Source organism: Dreissena polymorpha, chromosome 8 (genome assembly GCF_020536995.1).
Source record: "Dreissena polymorpha isolate Duluth1 chromosome 8, UMN_Dpol_1.0, whole genome shotgun sequence".
Lineage (NCBI taxonomy): Eukaryota > Metazoa > Mollusca > Bivalvia > Myida > Dreissenidae > Dreissena > Dreissena polymorpha.
The window spans coordinates 44,890,140-44,914,758 of NC_068362.1; the positions used below are offsets into that span (position 1 = coordinate 44,890,140).

At 33.3% G+C, this 24,619-nt stretch overlaps 1 protein-coding gene across 1 annotated transcript in view; it reads left to right on the plus strand.

Annotated features, from left to right (window-relative positions):
• Positions 1–5,071: 5,071 nt before the first annotated feature.
• The window catches only part of LOC127840489 (E3 ubiquitin-protein ligase rnf213-alpha-like), a 58,247-nt gene continuing 38,699 nt past the window's right edge, over positions 5,072–24,619 (plus strand). The window contains exons 1-19 of the mRNA XM_052368906.1: positions 5,072–6,380; positions 10,772–10,833; positions 11,297–11,552; positions 11,839–11,940; positions 12,415–12,595; positions 14,495–14,797; positions 14,994–15,273; positions 16,125–16,398; positions 16,602–16,752; positions 17,675–17,895; positions 18,727–18,873; positions 19,043–19,213; positions 20,287–20,454; positions 20,561–20,804; positions 21,053–21,283; positions 21,998–22,114; positions 22,274–22,348; positions 24,275–24,381; positions 24,473–24,617. Of these exons, the coding sequence (XP_052224866.1) occupies positions 6,285–6,380; positions 10,772–10,833; positions 11,297–11,552; positions 11,839–11,940; positions 12,415–12,595; positions 14,495–14,797; positions 14,994–15,273; positions 16,125–16,398; positions 16,602–16,752; positions 17,675–17,895; positions 18,727–18,873; positions 19,043–19,213; positions 20,287–20,454; positions 20,561–20,804; positions 21,053–21,283; positions 21,998–22,114; positions 22,274–22,348; positions 24,275–24,381; positions 24,473–24,617 (3,331 nt within the window). The 5' untranslated portion in view covers positions 5,072–6,284. The remainder of the gene's footprint in view (positions 6,381–10,771; positions 10,834–11,296; positions 11,553–11,838; positions 11,941–12,414; positions 12,596–14,494; positions 14,798–14,993; positions 15,274–16,124; positions 16,399–16,601; positions 16,753–17,674; positions 17,896–18,726; positions 18,874–19,042; positions 19,214–20,286; positions 20,455–20,560; positions 20,805–21,052; positions 21,284–21,997; positions 22,115–22,273; positions 22,349–24,274; positions 24,382–24,472; positions 24,618–24,619) is intronic.

A 24,619-nucleotide genomic window follows, 5' to 3' on the forward strand; every position in this document is an offset into this window, starting at 1 on the left:
ACTAATCACGAACTCTCTTTCCTTTTTATAGCAACCAAACGAAACCGGTGCTTGTGTTAACAGGTTAGATTGTTAAAGAGTCTGTTATCGATTTTATATTGTTAACATCTAACCTCTTAAGCAAGCCGATAGTACCCTAGAATATAATGTTATTATAATTAATAAACTCTGACGTGCTTATGCTTTTTATTTTAGCAATACCTCAAGGAAATGCAATATCAAGATTGTTTTCCATGCGCTCGTTTCACACAAGCTGTCCAATGATTCGTCCAAGGTGCATATATATTTTAAGGACGGTGCCTTACGTTCACATGACCAGGTTGTTCTAACAAAACGGTAAATGCATATTGCGTTTATATCTTAAAAATATCAAAGCATGTTTAAACACTTTCCTTGATATTTACAAATAGTTACCCAAAAACAGATAATTGCTACATAACGTCTAATACAATAAAACATATATCAGAATGTATGTATTTTTCCTGAGTTTGCTAATTTATCAAAATATGTTTCATACGTTAATATCGTACAGTGGGTTCGCTTGCAATTAATTGCATTATATATTGGCATATTTATTTTCGGCTGAATCAAATTTTATTACATCGTATTCATTTAACTAAACACAAATGTATACGGCTACTATAATGCATAACTTGGCATACAATGCTTGCTTTTTATACTTTTATACATTAAAAAGTTTCAGTCAAGATGACACTCTTGTTGAATTCAGCTACACGCTTGATGTCGATCGACATATACTCCCTGACAATGTTGAATACTTGTATTTCACAATCGAACACGGCAAATATGAACCTGTACCTAATACAAACAGAACTCTCGTGGTCTCTTCGTTCGCTATGAACAACACACGTATGTTAACATGTAATCGTTAGCTAAGTATTTGTTGAAGAAACTAAATAGCAATCCTCACGTTAAAGTGGCCTTCGCTGTTTTGTCTCTGCCGACAACCATTTTAATTTCGTCAATATTTATGAAATGCATTTAAATGTTTGACACGTTAAGGGAAATAAAAGTGGCCAAAGTATCGTTACAAAATACTATGTAGTGCACGCTTATAAGCCGTGTAACAGGTTCTTACAAGTTCTGTAAAAAAAATTCTTGTTGTGAGCGAAATTAATTTTTCGAAAAACGACCAATACGCAAGTCACTAAAAGCTTTCGACCGACTAAAGTTCTTACCACCGTCATCAACGACCAGCAATTTATGAGAATGATTTTAAAATGTCGCCAGTTATGATCTATTGTGATCATGAAAGCTGTAAAGGCTTTCAATGTCGTGTGGTTAGTCTCTCTTTTTTATTGGGTTTAAATCCCGGGTCGAAACTGACCACGCTTAAGGGTTTTAGGATTTATTTATAAGTATTATAGTAAACTGCTATAAACTTGTTATCCTCTGTAACGGTAAGACGTTTAATATCATTATCAACTTTGTTCAATTCATGCAACTTCGATCAAAACTAGCCACGCCCTATTGATCACATTATTAATTAAAACCTATTGAGTAACAACATTTTGCCTGAAGCAACGAAGTTAAGTTGTGTAAAAGTTTACATGTTGCATCATTTAGTGAACCTCTACATAGTTTGATTAAATCATGACCTGAGTCTGCCATAGCCAGAATGTATACATCATATATCTTCTAAATTTCGATAAACGTTATTCCTTAGAAAGTGAGACTTTCTTTCCTCCATCTGCAAACGTTTTTTTTATCAATCGTCTTATTTAAACCTCGGTATAAACCAAATAAACTTGTTGAGAAACAACCAATCTTCAACATATATTTATTTATTGTAAACGATATCTATTGAAATAGTCGAAAAGCTGAATGACGAAAATAATTGTTGTTTACATTCCTACCAAAGCTACTTTTCTTCAAACAAGTGTACATGCGGTTAAAATATGTAAACAATTATTGCGAGAATCGTTGTTGTGTTGCTGCGGGCACTAGATAATAATGTTTTTTTTTAATTACGCGCGACATAAACATCGACGGACAGACGGACGGAAGAAAATTGTCAAATCTATATGTGCTCGCCCCTGAAAATTGGGAAATACGTAGCATAATACATACATTACATTGAGTGACCAGTAATTAATAATAAATCAATAATATGTTAGTCGTATAACTTGCTTTTGCACCAAACTAGTTTTTAAATGTAAAATAATTATATGCTTACACCCGTGTCGTATAGACTTTATGTATCAAAACAATCCCAAATAAATATGATATACAGTTAATGTTTAAGAACTGTTTACATAATTTCAGCAATGTAATAATTGTGAAATGTTTCAGATATCTGGAATCAATACGACGGATTGATAATACCCGAGAAAAGTATTTTGAGTACGTTTTTCTACGGTAAACGGCCGTGTAAAGAAAAAATATTCTCGTATGTCACACTCTTTTGCCCTGTATGGTTTATACAGATTCCGTTCGCTACAATTACAACCGAAAAGTTCGACGATTGGCTGGAACGTCTTGAAGCGATTGTAAAATGTCTTCAGCGAATATACGTGACCAAAGTATTTTCCTCCAATGATGACTTTGTTCAAGAGGTAGCCGTACATACTACTACACCAGTTGTTATATTCTCGTAATATAAAAAATCTAATAACGTTTATGTGTTTTTGTGTTGATGGGTAATTGGCTTGTTTTATATTTAATTTTTGTAACAGATTATGGTAGAAATTTCCTCCATTGAGCACACTAAGAAATAGGCTGAGATTAGGTGTAATGTTCAAGGAAAATTACGGTTCGAAGTTCGTTTGGAAGAATACTGGCCACTTGGATGCATTATTTGCCAAGTCATTAACAAGCCGCGTTTTAGAAAAATCCGGCACGTTCCCCAATGTGGTATTGTTTTGGTCGCTTTCAAAAATTGGATTGGTTCTAACATATTTGTACAATTACATTATAATATATTGAACAGAACGTCTAAAAATCAAATCAACAAGCGCAGTACTGTGTTCAGTGTGAAATTTACATGAACAATAAAATACAAAGTTTACAACAATGGTGTTAAACATGTACCCGAGTGTCTTTTATTTGAAAAAACGCAAAGTTATATATGGTCAGTTTCTTCCATTTAATAAACTAACATAAATAAGTGCTGTTATACTTAGTTTTTGAGTTTTTAACGAAATTTTTTCAATAAATTCCGGCTAAGCATTTAACGCAACACATATATATTTGGTCAGTTTCTTCTAATGTGTTGTTCATTTAAATTTACAGAAATAATATATAATGAAAGAATGGAAAACGGCTTAGTATTTAAATTATTAACTCGGTGTATTCAATGTATTCAAGCTCAAAATTGTTAAATATAGAAGAATATGTATAGTACGTTCTCTGAAACCTATTGTCTTGAAGGTTTATTTTTGACAGGCATTTTTCTATTAATACTTCGAATGTTCAAAAACGTTTTATATAAGCCAACTTGTCATTATTTAGATGTATCGTTTATTATATATTGTTTTTGAGAAGCTTGTTGTGTTGGACCTGTCAAACAAATATGAGATGGGTAATCAACTATATACTAAGTTTATCAACGACGACTTATAAAACGTTATTTTCGATACACACTGACAGCTTTATTGAATGTTTTATTATAAAAGTATTTTGTCATGTTCTTTTTGTTGGTTAAGAAAATAACAGAGTAAATATTAACACTGCATAGAACGTATTTAATTTGACACAATCGCTTTTAAACCAGTATAATAGTGCGTAAATTCACATTGAGTCCCAATTTAAATTTTTTGTTAAACTATTGTTTTTCTCGTAAACTTATGTGTGCTTTTGTACTGTTTTTTTTTCCAGATTGGATTTGCTTTGCTAGACCCGGCGATTGAGAATTTATCGTTGCGATCGCATGAAGATAAAATAACACTGGCTATGAGTATTGTGATTGCATGCAACAAAATTGGCTTCACACCGCCTTTGGCTAGCTGGCAGATTTTATGCCGATGTTTCAATATGGATGCGTCCACCAAAGAAAGCATATGTTCAAATGTGACTAACATCACTCAGCTGTACCGCAATCAGTAAGACAATCTATTGGTTTTAAACTCTTATAGTCACATTATGTTTGTTTCTCATCGGGGTCAACTTGATGTGATTAACACATGTTTCCACATCACCCCTAAAACATGCTGGTATCTCTATGTTTTTAAAAACTGTGTATAAACAGTATTTCACCATATAAAATACTAAGAATAACATGTTAACGTGAAACTTTATATCAGTGATTTCAGACAAGCACTTCTTAGATATATGTTGATGTATGCCTACTCAAAAGATCCTTCATGGATGTTCTGTGTACCGATTTTGCACTTCATAAGCAATGTATGCAAACCGTTCGATAAAGTGCAGGTTGATCTTGGACACAGTGAACCAGAGCCACGATGGTGGGGTATCGTCGCATTCAAAGATCTCGTGGCGTTATTCAAAAGCAAAAATGCGGACTGGCAAATGTATTTATTTTTTCCCTATAACATTTTGAAGTACTTATAGTGTATGTATTATGTCTGTTTGGATTTTTACACATGAACATTAATTTAATAATAAAAAAAGGCAGTCTTGAAACAAACTTGCCTGATTCCAATACTGCAATGCTTTAGTAGTATTTAACGTTATATACCTTAGCGTTATTGAGGGTACATTATCGATATCATATTGAAGTTGTTTATTGACAAGATCCGATTTTCAATTTAACACTACCACTTCTCGATGAATAGCGCACTTTTAGAGCGCTGGATCCGAAAAGCCGAGGATGAAGCGTTTCGGGCACGGCCAAATAACATGTATTGGTCATGAAACGGCCTTTATGCCCCTTTTTCTAATGCAAGCGACATTTTTATCTGTTATAGTATAGTTTTGTTCACGTAATACTGGCTATGCAGCTCACCCAGAATACGCTTTAGTATGTGAAGTAAATGCCGTGATATGACTCAAGTTATAAAAATCATACTAACAAAACAACAACGACATGATTTATTGTAAAATGTCTATGTTTCAGCGTCTTCAGCGTTTAAAAAATATATCATTTGTATTTATCCCCACGCTTTTTGAAAAAAAGGTGGGGATATTGTGGTGATCTCCGCCGTCCGTCCGTCCGTCTGTCCGTCCGTCTGTCCGTCCGTCCTGGCCACTATCTCCTCCTACACTAAAAGCACTAGAACCTTGAAATTTACACACATGGTAGCTATGAGCATATGTGCGACGGTGCACTATTTGGAATTTTGATCTGACCCCTGGGTCAAAAGTTATAGGGGTTGGGGTGGGGCCGCGTCAGAAATTATCACTCATTTTTTTAGGTTATTTTACATTTACTTCTTTATTTCTACACCGATTCACTTCAAATTGATACTGGACCTCACCTATGACAATACGGTCAATCTCAACCATGCATGGCCCCATTCCCAACCCTGGGGCGCCCCGCCCACATAGGCCACACCCACCAAAAATTTCCATTTACTATAATTTTTTCATTTCTACACGGATTCACTTCAAATTGATACTGAACTTTTGTTATGACATTAGGGTCAATCTCAACTATGCATGGCCCCAATCCCAACCCTGGGGCGCCCGCCCACATAGGCCACACCCACCAAAAAAATCCATTTACTATAAAAAAAATTTAGGTTATTTTACATTAACTTCTTCATTTCTACACTGATTCACTTCAAATTGATACTGAACCTCTCTTATGACAAAACGGTCAAACTCAACTATGCATGGCCCCGTTGCCAACCCTGGGGCGCCACGCCCACATAGACCACACCCGCCCAAAATTGCCTTTTACTATAATTTCTTCATTAATACACTGATTCACTTCAAATTGATACTGAACCTCTCTTATGACAATACGGTCAATCTCAACTATGCATGGCCCCATTACCAACCCTGGGGCACCCCGCCCACATAGGCCACACCCTCCCAAAATTGCCTTTTACTATAACTTCTTTATTTTTACACCCATTCACTTCTAATTGATACTGAACTTCTCTTATGACAATACAGTCAATCTCAACTATGCATGGCCCCATGATCAACCCTGGGGCGCCCTTGGGTCAAACATGCGGCGTGGGGATACGCGTCGGCCTCTGCCGCGCCATTTCTAGTTTATTTTGTTTTGTATCTATATCATCTGCAGTCCTTTCAACGAAGTTTCAAATGTTTTGGAGAAGCGTTTCAAGGTTGACTTGTATCTTCCAAGAAGCGTGGTTGCCGCATTAAACTACACAGAACTCAAAACGACGTTTGAAATGGAGATGTTTCCCCCCGAAGTTTGCTGTGCTGCTGTTGTTTACTGGTTACGAAGTACACGAGCGAAAACAGAAAATTCACAAATATTAAAACATGTAAGTTTTGCACTTTTATTTGTGATTATTATTAAGACTGTCCATATTTATATATGAATGCAATTCGAAACGACAATACATGGAAACTATCACCAGCTGAGTTTCATCTAACCAGGTTACCATTCTTCGCCAATATTTCATCTCCAAAATTTACTAGTAAATTGTAATGTTTATAAAGTAATGTGTTTCTTCAATAGCGCTATATTTATTATAGAAGGCATGTTCCGGAAAACCGTGATGAACTGTTCAATAACATGTGTGTCAAGAATATCTTGAACGGGGTCACTTGGTTTCCAAAAACTAGTTCATAATGATATTGATAATGTTCGAAGTTGTGCGAGTTTGAAATTTGGTCATGCACTATAACTATATACAGGTCGCGGTGGTGTACAGGATATGGTGTCCGCCTTGCAATCGGGAGGTCACGGGTCCGATCCCCGCTGTGGGAGCGGTCTTTAGATTTCCCCCATAGACACCAAGTACTGGTTCTATTCCCAGCAAATGGACTCTAGAGCGTTTTAACACGCCTTAGGCTTTCTATGCAATCGAGCTTAAATAAATAGGTGTCTAAACTTATGACTATCTACTTTTATCTGTTAAAATCTGCTTGGACGTTTTTCGCAAGTGGCTCAATTAAATATCTGTGACGTGCTTGCTCATTCACTGCTCCCATCCTTGTCAGGCTCATTAAGAACATTGTTTATGCATAATATGCCATGATTAATTTCGTAATTTATTTTTTGTAACTATATTTTAGATACCCGGCTATATTGATTTTGACTATAGTGTTTCGTGATAATAATCACCTTTTGCTTAGCTTTATCACTCTGATGAAATTTTTGTTTAACATTTTTTACCACGGCTCTTAACATTAATTTACTATTAAGTAAGAAGCATAATACTATGGTGTGTGTCTTAGTCATCCCCGTATTTCAAGTGATTATAAAATGATTAATATAAAAGGAAAAAGACACCTGCAACCGAAGGAAGGAAAACTATTTCATTTGTTTCGGCTTCAGCGTAAGCATCGGTGCACGACTACGTTGAACGTTTCTCCGTAAGCTAATTTCTCCGGAAAGGCTTGGTGGATTCCCTTTGTATATTAAAATTGTAAGATGTAATTTAAATGCATAAATAGTATTGACCGTTTAAAACTGACACATGTACTATATACAGGCACGCTTAAGATTTTGCTAAGTCGTCGGTGATAGCGTAAGGATCGGTACACGGTTATAGTTAACGTTTTTGTGTAGGCTATATTCCCCGACAGGGCTTTATACATGCCATTAAAACTGAACATCATTTAACAAGTCGCATTTTGAATTTCGATATATAAGCAAGCTAAAGGTCCAGTTAAATTTTGTTCACATGAATGACAGGGATTGAAATCGAACTCTTGGCAACTCTTTTTTTAACTTTTGTTTAAATTGTGAACGGTTGTGACTCAGAAAAGTTTACATGTTTTATTTAAGGCGGGTTGAACTATTTCGATAAGTTTGTTTATCAGGAATTGTTGACTTTGCATTAACATTTCAATTACAAATATATATTTGTGCCTCCTCATGGAAAGTTTGTAACTTAACTTACATGACAGTCAACATTTGGCGAGATATGGAATTAGGTTGCGTATTGTGTAGTGGGGTTGAGTTCAAACTTCACAGGTACTTAAATTTATAAACGGTTTTCGCGCGAGTATGTTATAGTTAAATCAATAATAAAATAATATAAATCATATAAAGGCCGAGTCTGTCAATTCAGTGTGGCTGCGTCTAGTCAAGAAATAAATAATACATGTTTTACGCTTAGTTAGTAATCTCTAGCGAGCCCCTGTCGAATATGAGGTATACCTGTCTGCTTGTGGCTTGTTAAATCAATTTTGACATTCTTACAATATTGGCAGGTTTATAAACAAAAGCTGTACAATGAATATGTTAAATGCGTGTTTTGTAATTTCCATTTGTAAAAGGTTGTATTGGTTTTAAAATATTTTGGTAATTTTCGGAACTTCATATATATGTTAATTGGAAGACTTCAAAACAAAATCTTTCTTACTGAAAATGTTTTTCTAGTAAAATATTTATATCAAACAACCAAGATTTTTCCCGTACGTTTTTACGAAAAATTGAATATTATTTTTATTTTGCTATATTTGATAAAAAGTTCCTATCATTTTTGAAGATAGAATAACATATAATGTAAATAAGGCTTTTAGAGGAATTATTGTTACTTTTTGTGGATACATTATAATGAGATAAAAGGAAAAGGTATTCGAATGTCTGCTTTCATTTTAACCGATCTAAATATATACATGATCTACTATTCGGCTTAATTAATTTTACCGAAATATTTATAATTTAGATGAGTATTGTGGTAAAAATTACTGAATCTTTAACATTACGTGTCCCCACGTCATTTACTGCAATAAGCAAGGGTGTCATCACATGGATGGTCTTGATACATGGCGGGGATCTTAAAAAAAGATTAATTAAAATTACTTTATTTTCGGTAAAAAATAGTAATTCTCTATCACTTAGATATGTATTAACAATTGTGTTTCAATATACGAATCGTTTTCATGTCATCTACTTGAATAGTATGTGCGTAAATGTCATTACCTTTTTTATTATAGATTTAAATGAATGTATTTAAAAAGAATAAATGTACATGCGAACCTAATGTATTTATTGAATTGTAGCAATAATATGTGTTTATTTTCACTTGATTAAATCAAACGAATTAAATAAAGCTATGTTTTGTTATGTCATGGTGTTTTTGTATTTCAAATTTATTTTTACAATCCTATGTCATATTGTACCATTATGGTGGTAGAAACAAAGAACAAGTTCGTCGCAAATTCGTATACACGGTCGATAACTCAAAACGAAACAAATCTGTGAACCCCTTAAACCAAGAGTTTGCGCTGTTCACAATAATAAAGATAAATGCGGAAAACACGGCGTAAAAAGTGTGTTCATTACATTATGTTAATTTACTTCTAAAAGTAATAATTTGAAATTTAATTCAGCAATTCCAAACTTATAGTTTCAAGCAAACTTTTGTGCGATGTAATTTGAATGCAATCATTAGATATCTATGCTCAATGAAAGGATCATTTATATGTATCTACTTACTTAAATCATATACACATTAAAACAATTGTAAGATTTATTCCTATGCCTCATTAATATTTAATATTAAATCGAATTATTAAACTATACTATGAATTGTAGAGGCATATGTTTTAAACACGATACCAATATTGTTCTTAATTTAGCCTGGGAGCAAATTTTTTATAAAACTGTTGAACACGTCATTTAAGTTATTCTTGTTTGTGAAGTGATTTAACTGTACAATAACAAAATAAATAACACTAAAGTAATTCTTAATGGCGCTACATATATATGGTAAGAGGTCATACTTTCCAATTTAAAGCTTTGTTTTCAATGCAGCAGGTAATATTTTCTACCTTTTATTCAGCCTAAATGTACCATTACATATAAGCATATTGAACGTTCTAATAAAACATAAAAGGAACTGTAAATGTCAAATATTGCTCTAATGCTGATATGTAAGATTGAATTAGCCGTTCAATTAAAAAAACCGTCTTCTAACAATTCAAGCATCATTATACTTCATATAGTCAAGATAATACTTGACCTAATTTCATCATTAATGTTAACACGAAATATGAAAGCAAGGAGTTACGGACAAAATTAAAACATAACAAAAATAACTTTGAACATATCAACGCAAGATTTTTGGCTATTATGCAATTCAATTTATGAAAATGAGATCTATCTGTAATTCAGTTTCAAGTTGTTTTTAAGATATGCTCAGAAAAAAAAAGTAACTATGAAAATTAACTTAGGCCTAAACCTCTAAACATACGGGAAGAAGGGTAACGACTGGCTTACCAATCGAGTTTTAATATTAGACGTATTTTAGTTTTCAAGACATGCTCTGGACAAAATTTAATCATAAAACTTTACGAAACTTAACAAATGAATGTAAATTATTTTTAATATCTGTGCAAGTGTTATGGGTCTAAGGCAGTGTACTTTCCTCACAATAAAGGCGTGTGGGGTCAATAACTCGTTAAAATCTATTGCTGTGCTTCGGGCACAATTTAAACATAACAATAGATAAAAAGGCCATAACTCTATAGTCGTGAAAGCATAAGTTATGCTTCATTTGACCTGAGGTTATTTTCACTAAACAACTCTTAGAATTAATTCTAAATAACACGACATTTTATTTAAGGTTACATTTTCAATAATTATTTAAATTTTAAGTCAAACTTGGCATTAATCGCCTCTTTCTAAATACTTCTTCGTGTATAATATTTTGTTATTGACACCAGTGGTAGCCTGCATATATTCGAACTATTTCAGGTCGCTGATGGTGGTCTGTTGCTTCTTGATCGTTTCAAAAGACCAGGAAAACACACTGACATGTAAGTTTGTTTGTTTGTTTTTTGCGATAGAGAGATAGAGGATAGACTTTTTACTCTTTTTTCAATTGTCATTTGCTAGTTACCAATAAACGTTTAACGAAACATTTAGATTATTTGATATTAAGTTAACTTATGCAATGCCAATATTTCATTAAGTGTAATGGCCGCAACTTAATATATAAATCACTCACATGTCATAATGAATATTACACATTTGTCAATAACCATCTTTCCCATAAGTGAGTGCTGCATATGTTTTGTCCACGTCACTAGTATTATTCTAAATAAAAACAAAATATTATTAACTGCTAATAATATTTAGATTCGACTTAGTGGTGATTGTAACAAATCTTAATAATATTTACTTGTTTCATATAATAGTAGATATTTATTGAAATTGTATGCCTAAATGGTAACAAAACAAACGATGCAACATTTGTTTATCTATTAAAATAAATTTTAGATGTTCTGAAAGTTGGGAGATGACGTCGATTTTCAGCGCAGAGGTTGTTGAAATTCTCTTCGACATAAGTACTGGAGATGAAATAGTTACATGGGGGCATATAGGTTTGATAAGCAATGTATCGTGTGCTTTGATGAATGAAACTAACAAACACAAAATAGAAGCTGCACAGGGTAGAGTGCGTTCGACTTTATCAAATATCATAAACTGGCTGAATAAGCAGTCCCTCACAGAAGACATGGCTGCAACCCTTAAAGTAATGCATTATGTTTCTGCATGTTTTATGATATAACCGTACACGATAAAACGTGAATGCGAATCTTTATGTTAAACCAGCCAATTTCAGTCCAGGACTATTTACCTATTTATGTTTATTATTTCCGATGTATCCGTAAGATTATTGAGTTTTCATATCGTACCAAAGCACTAACATATTTGCCATTTATTCGAATTTAATTAAATATTTGGTAAAAATATTTGCATTCTACGAAATAATATTAGCTTACGAAGTTTTATTCTGTTTCGCAAATCTTTTTATGCAGTTATGGAACAAAGCTTTTATTGAAACAGACGAGGACAATAAAACTATTGATTTTTGGAATGAAGATGTTAGTTCCAACATACAGATGAAGATAACCGAACAGGTAATATCTATGCAGTTTGCTTGTCCTCAAAGTGTCAGTCTCACATCACATTCATATGTTCTGTTAAACTTAAACGATCGTCTGTGTGCTATATAACAGAAAATGCACTTATTTCTTACATATATTACATGTTTTAATTCGTTTATTTAAGATGCAAGTTAAAGATAGACGAGCTGCATCAACCTTTCAAACTGCTTTCATTACATTGTACTGCAAAGAGATTGGTGGCTATAAACAAAGTCTACAGGATTGCCTTTTTCCTTTGGCAAGTCAGGTAATGTTTTTTTCTTCTAAAACAATTGGTTCATTTTAAGTTATCAAATTAACATAGATAAATATGCACATCAAAATATAAGGAGATCGGTGACTATACAATATTCTACTCCATACAGCTTCTGTATAATGTATGACTAGTTCAAGAGTTTTTAATTTGATTATGACATGAACAGCAAGCCTTTTTAATTTTCATCTTAGGTCATAAAAGATGGTATAGAAATGAATTTAAAAGAAATGGGTACAGCAAAACTGAACCACCTTCGGAGATTATTTTCCGGATTATTTAGCAAGGCATGGAATGACAGTGTTGCATCAGGCAATTTCATGTTGGAATCGCTGTTGAAATGGAATCCATTACGATTATTGATAGCAAATACAGGTATGGAATAATAGCTTATCAAATAACGCCTTTTACTTTCTTTAAATTGTAAAAGAACAACATTATGTGATAAAACATTATTTATATTGTGCCGGAAGAAAGAAGTGGGCTGGAAAACTGGGATGTATTCATGTTATCAAATGCTTTTCAAAACCTGTAACGAAGTTTAAGTCACCAGACCAACGCCATATGTGTATGGCTTTCCGTATATTGAAGCAAAACTGTACTTATATTTCAAGGCTTTTTACAAACAGTCAGTTACCAGGCCTATATTTTAGCAGAATTTCGTCTCTTTGAGTACTTGAAGAGACATGTTAGGTTTGCGTTTCAAAATACAAGTTATCAAGTGCCGTTTAATGTTCATATTTCTGTAGCTCTACATAATTTCATTTTAAACTACACACATGTCTTTTGGGTCTTAAATTCAAGGCCACCTACCGAGTCCCATAACTATGAGCTGAAATTAAGCAGACTTGTGTCCTTATTGTTATTAAGAAATTCAGGAAACGCCTAAGTGCAACAGAGCCTAATTCTAGCTGACCTGTAGACTTATCGTATGGTTGAAATTCGGGCTGATTGAATCAAGTCCATTGTAACTGATGCTAGAAATTGCGCTCGCTCTTCAGTAAGGATTGCGATAGTGTGCAGAAAGTTTGCATGTAGGTAAATACATGCTTATCTTACGACTCGGGGGCCGTGGGGTCGAAGTAACAATTAGTTAACACCGAAAAACAATTTCCACTCAATACATTTAGTATGAATGGAGATTTGTCTCAGTAATGAAGTGTGTTTGTAGATTGCATGAAGACCTATATTGAAATTAAATGTGCGGCTCTTGAGCTCAATAGTTTTGTAAGTGGAAATTATAGTTTCTATTCAATAAATTAAGTTTGGGTGCCCATTTTGTGCTGTGATTTTGTTTGTTGTCACTTTACACGTAGACAAAGGCTAGGATTTATTTTGGGACTGTTGGGCCAGTCACTGTTACAAATGATATACATATTGTTTCCGTTCATTAACTTGAGTTTAGACGGAGTTACTGTGCTAGAACTGTGTAGTTACGTCGCTTTTACAAAACCTTTGTTTCCAAAAATAGTAAAATTTTCATAACGTTTTTGGTTAAAAGTTAGAATATTTAGTTTCTTCGCATTGTAACTTGTATTGATTGTGTTAACAGCTTTTTACATATTTAAAATAATGTTTAAATGTTCTATGAAGATTCTTTAAATATTTAATTGTGAATATAATTTGAGGTCATTATATTAGGTTACTGGCAGAAAATATGCACTACACTTTTATAGAGGAATAATAGTCGAACGCGATTTCTTGGGTCAGCTCTTGTTTATTTTATTACCTTTTGAACCGTTTGACAATCTTGTGTAAGAAAAACAAGTTGGATTTAGAAATAATTTCACACTGAAAAGTTCGAAATCAAAATCGCTCAAATCATTACGCCCAATAGAATTAACATGATAGATTTATAAGGTTGTCTGATATGACTTAGTTGTTTTATACACAGTTTGCTTCTAAACCTATTTAAAAAACAAATTTCTGAGGATATTGACGATCAGAATTGCCCAAACGGATTTGCTCTTTTGGAAAATATGGACGTCCGAGATATAGATTGACAAATCAACTCCTAAATCCCTTGTTATTTCTTGAAAAACTTTCACGGAAATGTTCATTGAATAGTCCGATGTTAAATAGGCAAATATAACATGGGTCGGTAGTCAAACTTATGTTTAAGGAGACAGGTTAACGTCGCGTCTTGTTTATACACACACACACCCACAAACACGCACACCCACGCACACACGCACGCACGCACACACATATATATGGGAACGGTACAATTTTGATAGGTATACATCTGTGATAATTCGTTTCTTTGTTGTAAAGCTCCAGGAAAAAACAGTGTACTTTTGGAAGGAGACTTGAAACACAAAATGGATAATCTGATAAAAATGTTGCACGACACATGGGACAGTATTAAAAAAGGAAATATTCAAATTGGCGCTCTGAAAATGATTTCAAATCATGTCGACGAATTTTCAAACCTATTAAGGATGATTGATCCGGAAATGCTTGGGTTACAGTTTGTTATTCAAAGGCAGATAGAGAATCGCATGTTAGCCCTGCATTTATTTGAAAAACAAGCGCAACAAATGACAATTTACGTTAACTTATGTCAACACCTAAAAGGTAATTTAATTGTTTTATAATTCCGATAAATCACGTCAAGTTATGTTTTAAAAAAGTTGAACATTCGCGATATAAACAGTGTATTGTAAATGTTTATGCAGTATCATTACAAACTGTAGTTTATTATCCGGTAAATATATCTGATGAGTTTGGATCAACAGAGAGTAGAACGTAAGTAAACCATTTATTATTCTAGTTGATACTTCGGCAATCGACGATATATTACGGTTACAAACAGACGGTCTGGACAAGAAAAACCTCGATGACATTTGCATTTTTAGTCCTGAGACTGCGGAAATACATGTGACAGCTTTCGATTCATGGAAAGAAGTAGTCGATATTTTGCCAACTCTTGAACATCGCAACAAAGGTTACGTGTTTAAGAAATTGTGGTGTTGTACTTGTTCGCGCGTTGGAAATAACTGCACAACAGTCAATGATGTTCTGAAAGAAGTATGGATTGATGTAGAGAAAAGGTAACTTGCATTTTATTATATAAATATGCTCAAAGAAGTATGGATCGAGGTAGGAAAAGTGCAACCGTGTTAAATGGTGTATGATTCTAACACAATTATAACATTTTAACAGAACTTCGCGCACATTGTCCTCAAATGAAGTTCTCGATTGTATTTGCATATTTGGTAGGTATTGTCAATATCGCTCGAAAAACGGTTTCCTCTTATCAAATCCAATTAAATAATATTGATATAATTGTATGATCAATTCATCCTTATTAACCATTTATCCCAAAATCAAGGAAGATTCAACTTGGGTCGATGTTGTTAAGATGAATCCTACCCTTAAGTAATTTTAAATGACAGTCGGGTCAGTGAATAGAGGGTCATATTTCAAAATATGCACGCTATTTTAGTATTTTATCTTCAGACCACACATGCGTTTTCTATCGTTATCGTATTCTATCGTATTAAAAAAAACTACAGTCTCGACCATGCCATAACTAAAAACTACTTAAGCTAGGTTGATTTAAATCAGTGTATGTATTGTGGGCAATGTGAGGAATATGAATGTCATTTTAGGGATATTTCTGTCAATCAAAATTGTGGTTTCTATGTTTCTTGCGAATACAATTTGAATGATATAAAACGATTAATTGGTGATGAGTCTTGTTTGGTAACATATAACTCAATGTATTATTTTGTATAGGCTCTTATATGTATCGTCTGGAAATTTAAGGGTGCTGGCTATACCCCCGCCCTGTAAACGCTCTTAGACTGATACTTATTTCAATCATACCCATTTTTGTGCACTAATCTCCAAATATATTATTTTCCAAAACTATGAAATTGATAAAGTAATATTATTGTAGATGGCAGTTGTTTGGGGAACAGCTCAAAGATGGAACTTTAACTTTTTACGAATTTGTTGAGATGTTTGGATCTATAAGTGAAGAAAATGGCCAAAGACTTAACGATGAAATTACTCTTTTCAACATAACGGACCATGTTGCAACAACAAGAGTTGATCAATGGAGGAAGTATACTCGATTGACTGCATGCGTCAATGGAGCAGAGGCTATTTTAGCATTACAAACTCAATACAAACTTGAGGGTGACTTTGAGGCGATGCAGACAATTGCTTCTGTAATAAATCGTGAAGTTCCTATATAATATGTCTGCCTCGTGTGAAGTCTATTTGGGATAACATATATCTGATAAATATTAAGTTGTTTCAGTCAGTTGTCAATGTCAATCAAATTAAAATAATCTGTATTTTTTTCAATCGTTTCGGTTTTACAATACAATATAATACAATACTAGTAAGCGTCACTTCTTCATATTTTCAGCATTCTGGGAAAAGATTTAAAATGAACGAGTTTGACGACAGCTTTGTAGCAACGTGCGATATCTTAAAAGAGGTAACTGCTAAACAAGCGAGTTGCATTGATGCATTTGTGAAATCCAATCGACTTATCAAATGGCTAAAGAAATCAATATGTAAGTAAAATGTATGATTCGAATGTAATTAATTTTAGTATGTACCCTCTCATATTCATATACACTGCATCGATTTAATAACATGACAAAAATGACATATAAAAACACGATTTTATAATATGCATTCGATGCGATTGATTTGAATTCGTAATCTTTGGAAAAATGCTTTTACATAATTAAGATGTTTTGCACTTCGCCATTTAATGTAATGCTATTTAGTTGAAACATGTGTTGTCCAAATACCTATACATTTCAACTGATGATAATATATTATGGAAGCTGTACATGTCTTAGTTATCCGTGGTACTTTGCTTGTTTAATATATTGTTTAATTCATTTGTGGAAAGAAAGTATCATCACAAAGAAAAAATATTTATTGTCTTAAATAGGTCGCCTGTTAATAGCTCTATAATGTCTAATACAGTAGCGTATCGACGGCTATTGCGATATTATTTTTTCCAAACTAAAATTATATTTAAAACAAACTTATTTAGTTATCTTTGCCAAATACATATGCCTCTTTTTCAAACGCTGAATTGTCACTTTTATAATTTAAAGATTTGTTTCGAGGTTACATTTTGGGGGGAAATTAATAGAAAAAAATGGGAATGAAATGTATATGAAGTATCAATATTTGCATGCACACTGTCAATATTTGTAATGAAATGTAGTTAAGTAATTATTGAATTTAACGATTTTTTTAGTTGCGATATTGAATCTTACTGGATGTGTTTTTTAAAAACTTGTATGGCACAGAAAAATTGTTATCGTACTTATTTAAAAAACTAATGAATTAAACTAAATGTATTTACATATGTACTACAAAGTGTAAATAAACATTGCTTTTGTAAGTGCCTTTATTTTGGGGATATATCGGATATGTATCTTTCTGTGCAAACAGTTACTGATAATTTATTTGTAGCTGGACAACAGGAATTGAAAGTTTTTGTGGATTTAGCGCTTTTGTCAGCAGGCGAAGAACCTATCAACATCGCTAAAGTGCAATGTTTATATTCTGCTGTGATGGGATACTCTCCACTTATTTTCGATCTGGAACATGATTGTGATATTAAACAGTTGTTGGAAAAATGTCGGCTGGTTTGGAAAGAGCTTGATACAAACACAAAACTTCCGGTACAACTGGTACGTGTATAATCAAGAAAGAATATTTAACAAGTCATAATGTCTAGCGTAAACATATTTGTGAGGCTTTCAAGACAAAAGATATTTTCAAAAACTATGTACACCTTTTTATGCTTCATAATGACATTGAACAGCAGGAAAGCAGTGCAAATTGTTTCAAAATCAGATTGCGCTGCAATAGATCTTCACATGTTAACAAAAGCATAGTGTAGAAAGGAATACGTCGAAAAAACTAAACATAAATGAAAAGCATACGTTATGGTTATTTTTTATCTGACACAAGTGATAACCGCAGTTACCAATATGTCACTCTCAAGATAGAGGGGCTTAAAGATGAAAGGTTATTGTAAGTTGTTCATAAACTGGGTAATATTACAGTTATTTTAATAAGTATTTTGTTATTGTCTAATTGCAAGACGTATGGTCAAACATCTGCTTTGTTGCATGAAGGAACAGAAAGACTATGCGACAGTTATGTTAAACCTGTAGAACCGGGGTTTATTTCTAAATTTAAATAATTGGTCCAAAACGTAACTGTAAACTTACATAAACTACATCGTATATATACTTTTTTCTATATTTATTTGTGTCCTCTATGTGTTATATTTCGAACGGAGAGAGTTTTGGTGCACAAAATTGCCGATTCATACGTTTTACAATTGTAATTAGCTCCTTCAAGTCATTTGCAATGCTACAAAAAAACTTTATCTAAATGGAGCTTTTTTTCACCTAAATTTATTTCATATTTATAAAAGACAGATCATTTCCATTGGCCATTCTCACGTTGCGCATTAGTAAGGAGAATTGTATTAAAAGCATCATACATTTCAGTATGATACGAATCTGCAACTACCATGGCTTAAGGAAATCAAACGAACTCATGGATCTGTGGAAACAAGTTCTCTAATGGACGCAGAAGCAATAAATACCGATGGAATATACATTGTTGGGAGTTTAGAAAAGAATATAGAAGATGGAGTATTACTAAATTCTATAATAACTCGCATTCTTATACTCATCATAATCATACGGATTAACAACATCGTCAATATCCAAACATACTTTATGTTCCTTTAGAGCTATTACTCGAAATTCGTTGTCATGTCAGGCATACCCTCATTCATTAACATATTTTTTATCTCTGCAGATGAAAACTCAAATTGTGCAACTAACAGTACCTGGCATTGAAGGTGAACGGGAATTAAAAAAGTATAGCCTTTCGGAATTGCAAGATTTGCAAAGTCGGCTCATGCTGGTTGCCGGTAAAGGATTGCAAGACAAAATAAAAACGGAAGTTGACGTGGAGACATTCACTCTGGTATTTATGAAGTAGAAGTTATATGTAGAAGTAGTAGTAGTAGAAGGAGTAGTATTAGTTGTAGTAGTATTCGCTTCAGTAGTAGTAGTAGTAGTAGTAGTAGTAGTAGTAGTAGTAGTAGTAGTAGTAGTAGTTGTAGTAGTAGTAGTAGTAGTAGTAGTAGTAGTAGTAGTAGTAGTAGTAGTAGTAGTAGCAATAGTAGTAGTAGTAGAAGTAGAAGTAGTAGTAGTAATAGTAGTAGTAGTAGTAGGAATAGTAGTAGTAGTAGTAGAAGAAGTAGTAGTAGTAGTAGTAGTAGGAGTAGTAGTAGGAGAAGTAGTAGTAGTAGTAGTAGTAGAAGTAGTAGACGAAGTAGTAGTAGTAGTAGTAGTAGTAGTAGTAGTAGTAGTAGTAGTAGAAGTAGTAGTAGTAGTAGTAGTAGTAGTAGTAGTAGTAGTAGTAGTAGTAGTAGTAGTAGTATTAGTAGTAGTTGTAGTAGAAGGAGTAGAAGTAGTAGAAGTAGAAGTAGAAGTAATAATATAAGTAGTAGTAGAAATAGTAGTAGTACTAATAGTAGTAGTAGTAGTAGTAATAGTAGTAGTAATAGTAGTAGTAGAAGTAGTAGCAATAGATGTAGCAAAAGAATAAGTAGTAGTATAAGTACTAGTAGTTTTAATGTTTTATAGGTGGTAGTAGAAGTAGAAGTGGTAGTAGTAAAAGAGCAGTAGCAGTACAAGTAGTAGTTGACGTAGTAAAAGTATAAGTTATAGTAGTAATTGTAGAAGTTGTTGTAGTTGTATAAGTAGGAGTATTAGAAGTGGTACTAGTACAAAAATAAGTATTAGAAGTAGGAATGAAACAAGTAACAATAGAAGAAGTAGTAGCAGTGGAAACACAAACAGACGTAGAAGTAGCAGTATACTAAGATCATTACATTGTACTGCTTACTCATATATTATAACGTGGTTATTAGGTTTCCATTTGATATTACTAAAATTGAATCCCGATACATTATTCCTATTGGCTACTTTGCCTTGCTTGCATAGTTTAGAATCATTTCTGATTAGGTATGTCTATTATATATTATATTATAGGTGTTTGACAGTGTGTTACGTTTGGGAAATGTGTATAATAAGCTTTGCGCCGCGGGATGTGTACTTTTCTCAGAATGGACTGCACGATTCATGTGTAACGATGATGTTAACAGACCCGTGTGTTTGGTCCTGTCATTTGGAAAAGGAAACGGTGTTTGGAAACTGAAAGTAAGATTGCTGTTGTTTAACTGTTAAAGTTTTTTGTTGGTTCTTAGTGTATATGTGTTTTGTCATGAATTTTTTAATTTATTTGTTTGTTCTTTCGTTTTCTAAGGGTCGAAGATCAGAGACGTCTTCATTGAAAGAAATGGTTCCTGCTATTGCGAAGTTCATGGAGAAGTGTTTAGACGACTGGTTATTGTACATCAAGACAAAACGATCACAATTTTACTACCTTAACTATTTTACAGTTGATCAACTTGTTTTACTACAGCGAGAACTTGTGATCATTGGTAACGATAGCAAGTCCGAATTATTATACCCGATTTTAGCAACCGTAAAACAAGATTGTAATCAAGGTAATTTCTTTCGGAGTTCAATACATTTTTGTGTCTGTTTTAATATTTCACGTATTGTTTACTAAAGCATTAGTACATTAAGTAACCGTAATTAATTATAGCCATGTATTTAATTTGTAAAATCTAGCGTCGATAATAGAATCATCGTACTTCGAGTGATGAATAGGACACAGGATATTACGTTGTTTTTTTTAAAGATTCATGTTTGAACGACAACAATATCTAATTAATGCTTTTTTTTTTGATAGCTGATTTAAATGCTGCAATAGAAAGCGCAAAAGAAGAGCAACTCAGCGCGGAAAAAAAGTGGAACGATTGTAAAGAAAAGACTGAAAATCAAATACAAGCAAATGAAAACGACAAATTAAAAGCTAGTGTAATCTGTGAACTTATGGATATGAATTATAGCGAGAAAATAGCGCGCATGGCATTAGAAAATGTAGATGAAAACAATACTGAAACGAGTTTTTTGGATCAAGGTAGGGTACCCTTTTTAATGTTTGGAATACCTAGCCGTTATCTTGAATTAAAATATTAAGTAGTATGCCAATTAAACACTAAGCCGTTTCCAAATTTGATTTTAAAATTGACACAATAAACGCGCAATAATATTGTCATTACAGCTTTATTTTGGTGCATGATGAACGCAGAGAGCGTTGTAAATATTGCCAAAGACAACAGTGAAAGTAAAGTGCAACCAAACATGACTAGAAATGTGGATACGCTGCATGTGTGGGCTGATTCAACTGATACGCTGGAATCACTTATAAATTCAACGATGACGAGTTTTAAACAGAAAAGGTATTCACTCTTGTATAGTGTAAGATTAAACCGCGTTTTAAAATGTGACTAATAACTGCATAACATATTGGTAAACGTCATATTGATTTAATTGCTATGATTGCGTTTCATTTGCTGCCCATGCGCAAATGTTTGAGATGCTATATGTAAAATATTATATCGGCATGACGTATATGGTCGACATACCACTTAAAGTATATTAATGCAAAATATGAATTAAACGTTCTGTTTTACTATTTACATAAAAATACTATTTTCCTGAGAGAATTGAATGTTAACGAAATTTGTCGGAAAGGTCAACAATCGTTACTCATATGAAGTTCATCGCTCAATTGCATAATTGCATTCTTTATCAAACTCTCATGTTTATTTGCATAGCGTAATTGGTGTAGAGCCTCTAATTGATGGTCTGCAAAACATTTGGAACATATTTGTGGGCTCAATATCATCGAAACTTCGTGACTTTATAAGTCTCGAGTTTTTAGGAATGATTTTAAATCACCTATCTGGTATGTACATTTTTTTCTTAACGTGTGTGTTATTTAGTTTGAAGTTTGATGAACACTTTCAGTGTAACACGAACTAAAAAAAAAACTAAATATTTCGTATGTACTTATGTTGAAACACCTTGTGTCATGGTGTATTCTTTATTTCTTTTATCACCTCAGAGCCAGAAACGATGAAAAGAGAGCTTCCGTCATACTTTCTTGAGGGACAACCTAATCTGTTAATATGCCCAAAAGGTATTGTGTGTATGTTTATGCCTTACAAAATCGGTGTTATTAAGGATAGCATTCGTCTGTCATTTCGAAAGTTGCCCCGAATGAAGTTGTACTTACAATGTAACAGCTTATCTACAAATCAACCATTATATATCCTCCACTTTAGCACGTTAAGTGTTCAACTATAAATTCGATAACAAAATCAGCATGAATTAGTTCAATTAAATAAATTACACATTATTACTTTTAGTGCAATATGTCACAGTTGCTCGTATTTAAGCGGTATGTAATAAGCGCTAAAGGCGGCTAGTCAATTCATATGTTGTTCGGCGTGTGTTTTGGTGATTGTCGTGGGATACTGTAAACGTATAGAAATTCGTCGGTATGAAATTTCGTGGTTTAATAAAAAACAACTATTCGTTGGCACGTAATTTCGTGGATTTCAAATTTTTGGGGAAGACTGACCGTCATAATAATTTAAATTTTATTAAAACAACAAGAGTATAACCGAAGTATAATCTGCTAATCTGTGTTGACAGCAAGGCTTGAGGTTAATGTGCACTGAAGCATGAAAGTGTTGCCGAGTATTGTCGATTATTGCGATATTGCGGTCCCCAAAATACACGTGTGAAAACCGTTATGTCTCTTTTAACTTTAATTGGCACTAATTGACATATGTGATAAATCTGCAAACTGTTAATTTGACGCATCACCTAAAAGAGAACAATCGTTGATGTACAGTTTAAATACATTGTTTGATTTAAAAAGTATTATTACCCAAACACTTATCAAGAAAACAACATATTGTATTAACTAGCATAGCTCAATCAAACAATGTCTCTTTCAAAATGGTTGAAGACGGGAAAAGTTCAGACACGTCCTCCTACTATAGCATGATTGCCCGACATGACATTCTGAAATGACCGATTTCGGATTACAAATGTATAAATAATCGTTGGTACTTGAATTCGTGGTTCAGCGAACCAACGAAATCCACGAAAATTCGTATCACACGAAATTTAATGGTTTTTACAGTAATTTGGTGCGGCTGGTGCATAAACAACTTACTATTATACATTAAACTATAATGAATTTAACGTTTGCACAATGGTATTATTGCCATAACATAGATAGGTACGATCGAGAGGCTGATATTATTTAAGATAATATGTTTCTTGCTGTATTTATACAATGTATACACATTTTTTACGTGTACCATATACATATTCTGGTAAATTGATTCTGATCAGTTAATTTTCAGCATGTGCTAAGAATCAATATAAACGATCGTCTATAATTATCAACCATACATTAAATGAAGATTCAGCTGTACCAACAGTAGAAGCGATTTAAATAGCACGATCTATATTATTTACTCAAAGATACTACGTGCCAAACAATCTTACTCGGAAAAGAAATGCGCTACACAAAGAACTAGAAAAACAATTCGCTGTACTGCCTTGGAAAGGTCACCTCTCAGCATTAAGCGTTTATACTAACATCCACATATAAAGTAGGCCTTTTTTAAGATCTTCACACAAAAACGAATTTGACATCATTTTGGACCTACAAAGCTTTACTACTCAAATCAAACAGAAAGCAAATACATCACATGTGAGCGTAACTCAAATTTTATTGCTAAATAGTTCAATGCAAACCAGAGCAATCAATTTATGATGTGTATAATGTGTAATTCAGGATGAAATGAAACTCTGACCTGCACTAATTATTTACGATGATGAAATGTGTGACAATGGTGGAATCATTTCATGTCACTGTAACATATACAGATGTTCAGTTTAGTGTAAAAAGCTTCCTAATGTCTACCAGACCAACACCTATCATTGTATTCAACACGGTTTGATTTGTCAGTTAAAATGTCTTGAAACAGGTTAAGTCATTACTTGAAAGGCGGCAAATGTGATACTTGATTTTGTGTATATTCAGATGACATCCTAAAGGCTACATTGACGATTTACGAGCACGACAAATCCAAGCCTTTGCCAAGCTCTGACGAGATACTGATATGCCATACAAAAACGTCACAGGATGAGGTCAGTACATGTAATTCGGTTATCATGGCTTACGAAATCATTATTTAAAAGGCAAGGTCCATGTGTAATTTGATTAATTTAATGGTTAAAGGTGGATATATTTTGGCGTCGGGCAATATTTGGTAGCGGAGGGAAAATATATTGTCTTGTTCATGCTGATTTACTGAACTACGATGCTGGTGTCGCTACCCAGAAGACCTTAGAGCAAAATATACTCGAAGCGAATGGAATGGGAGGT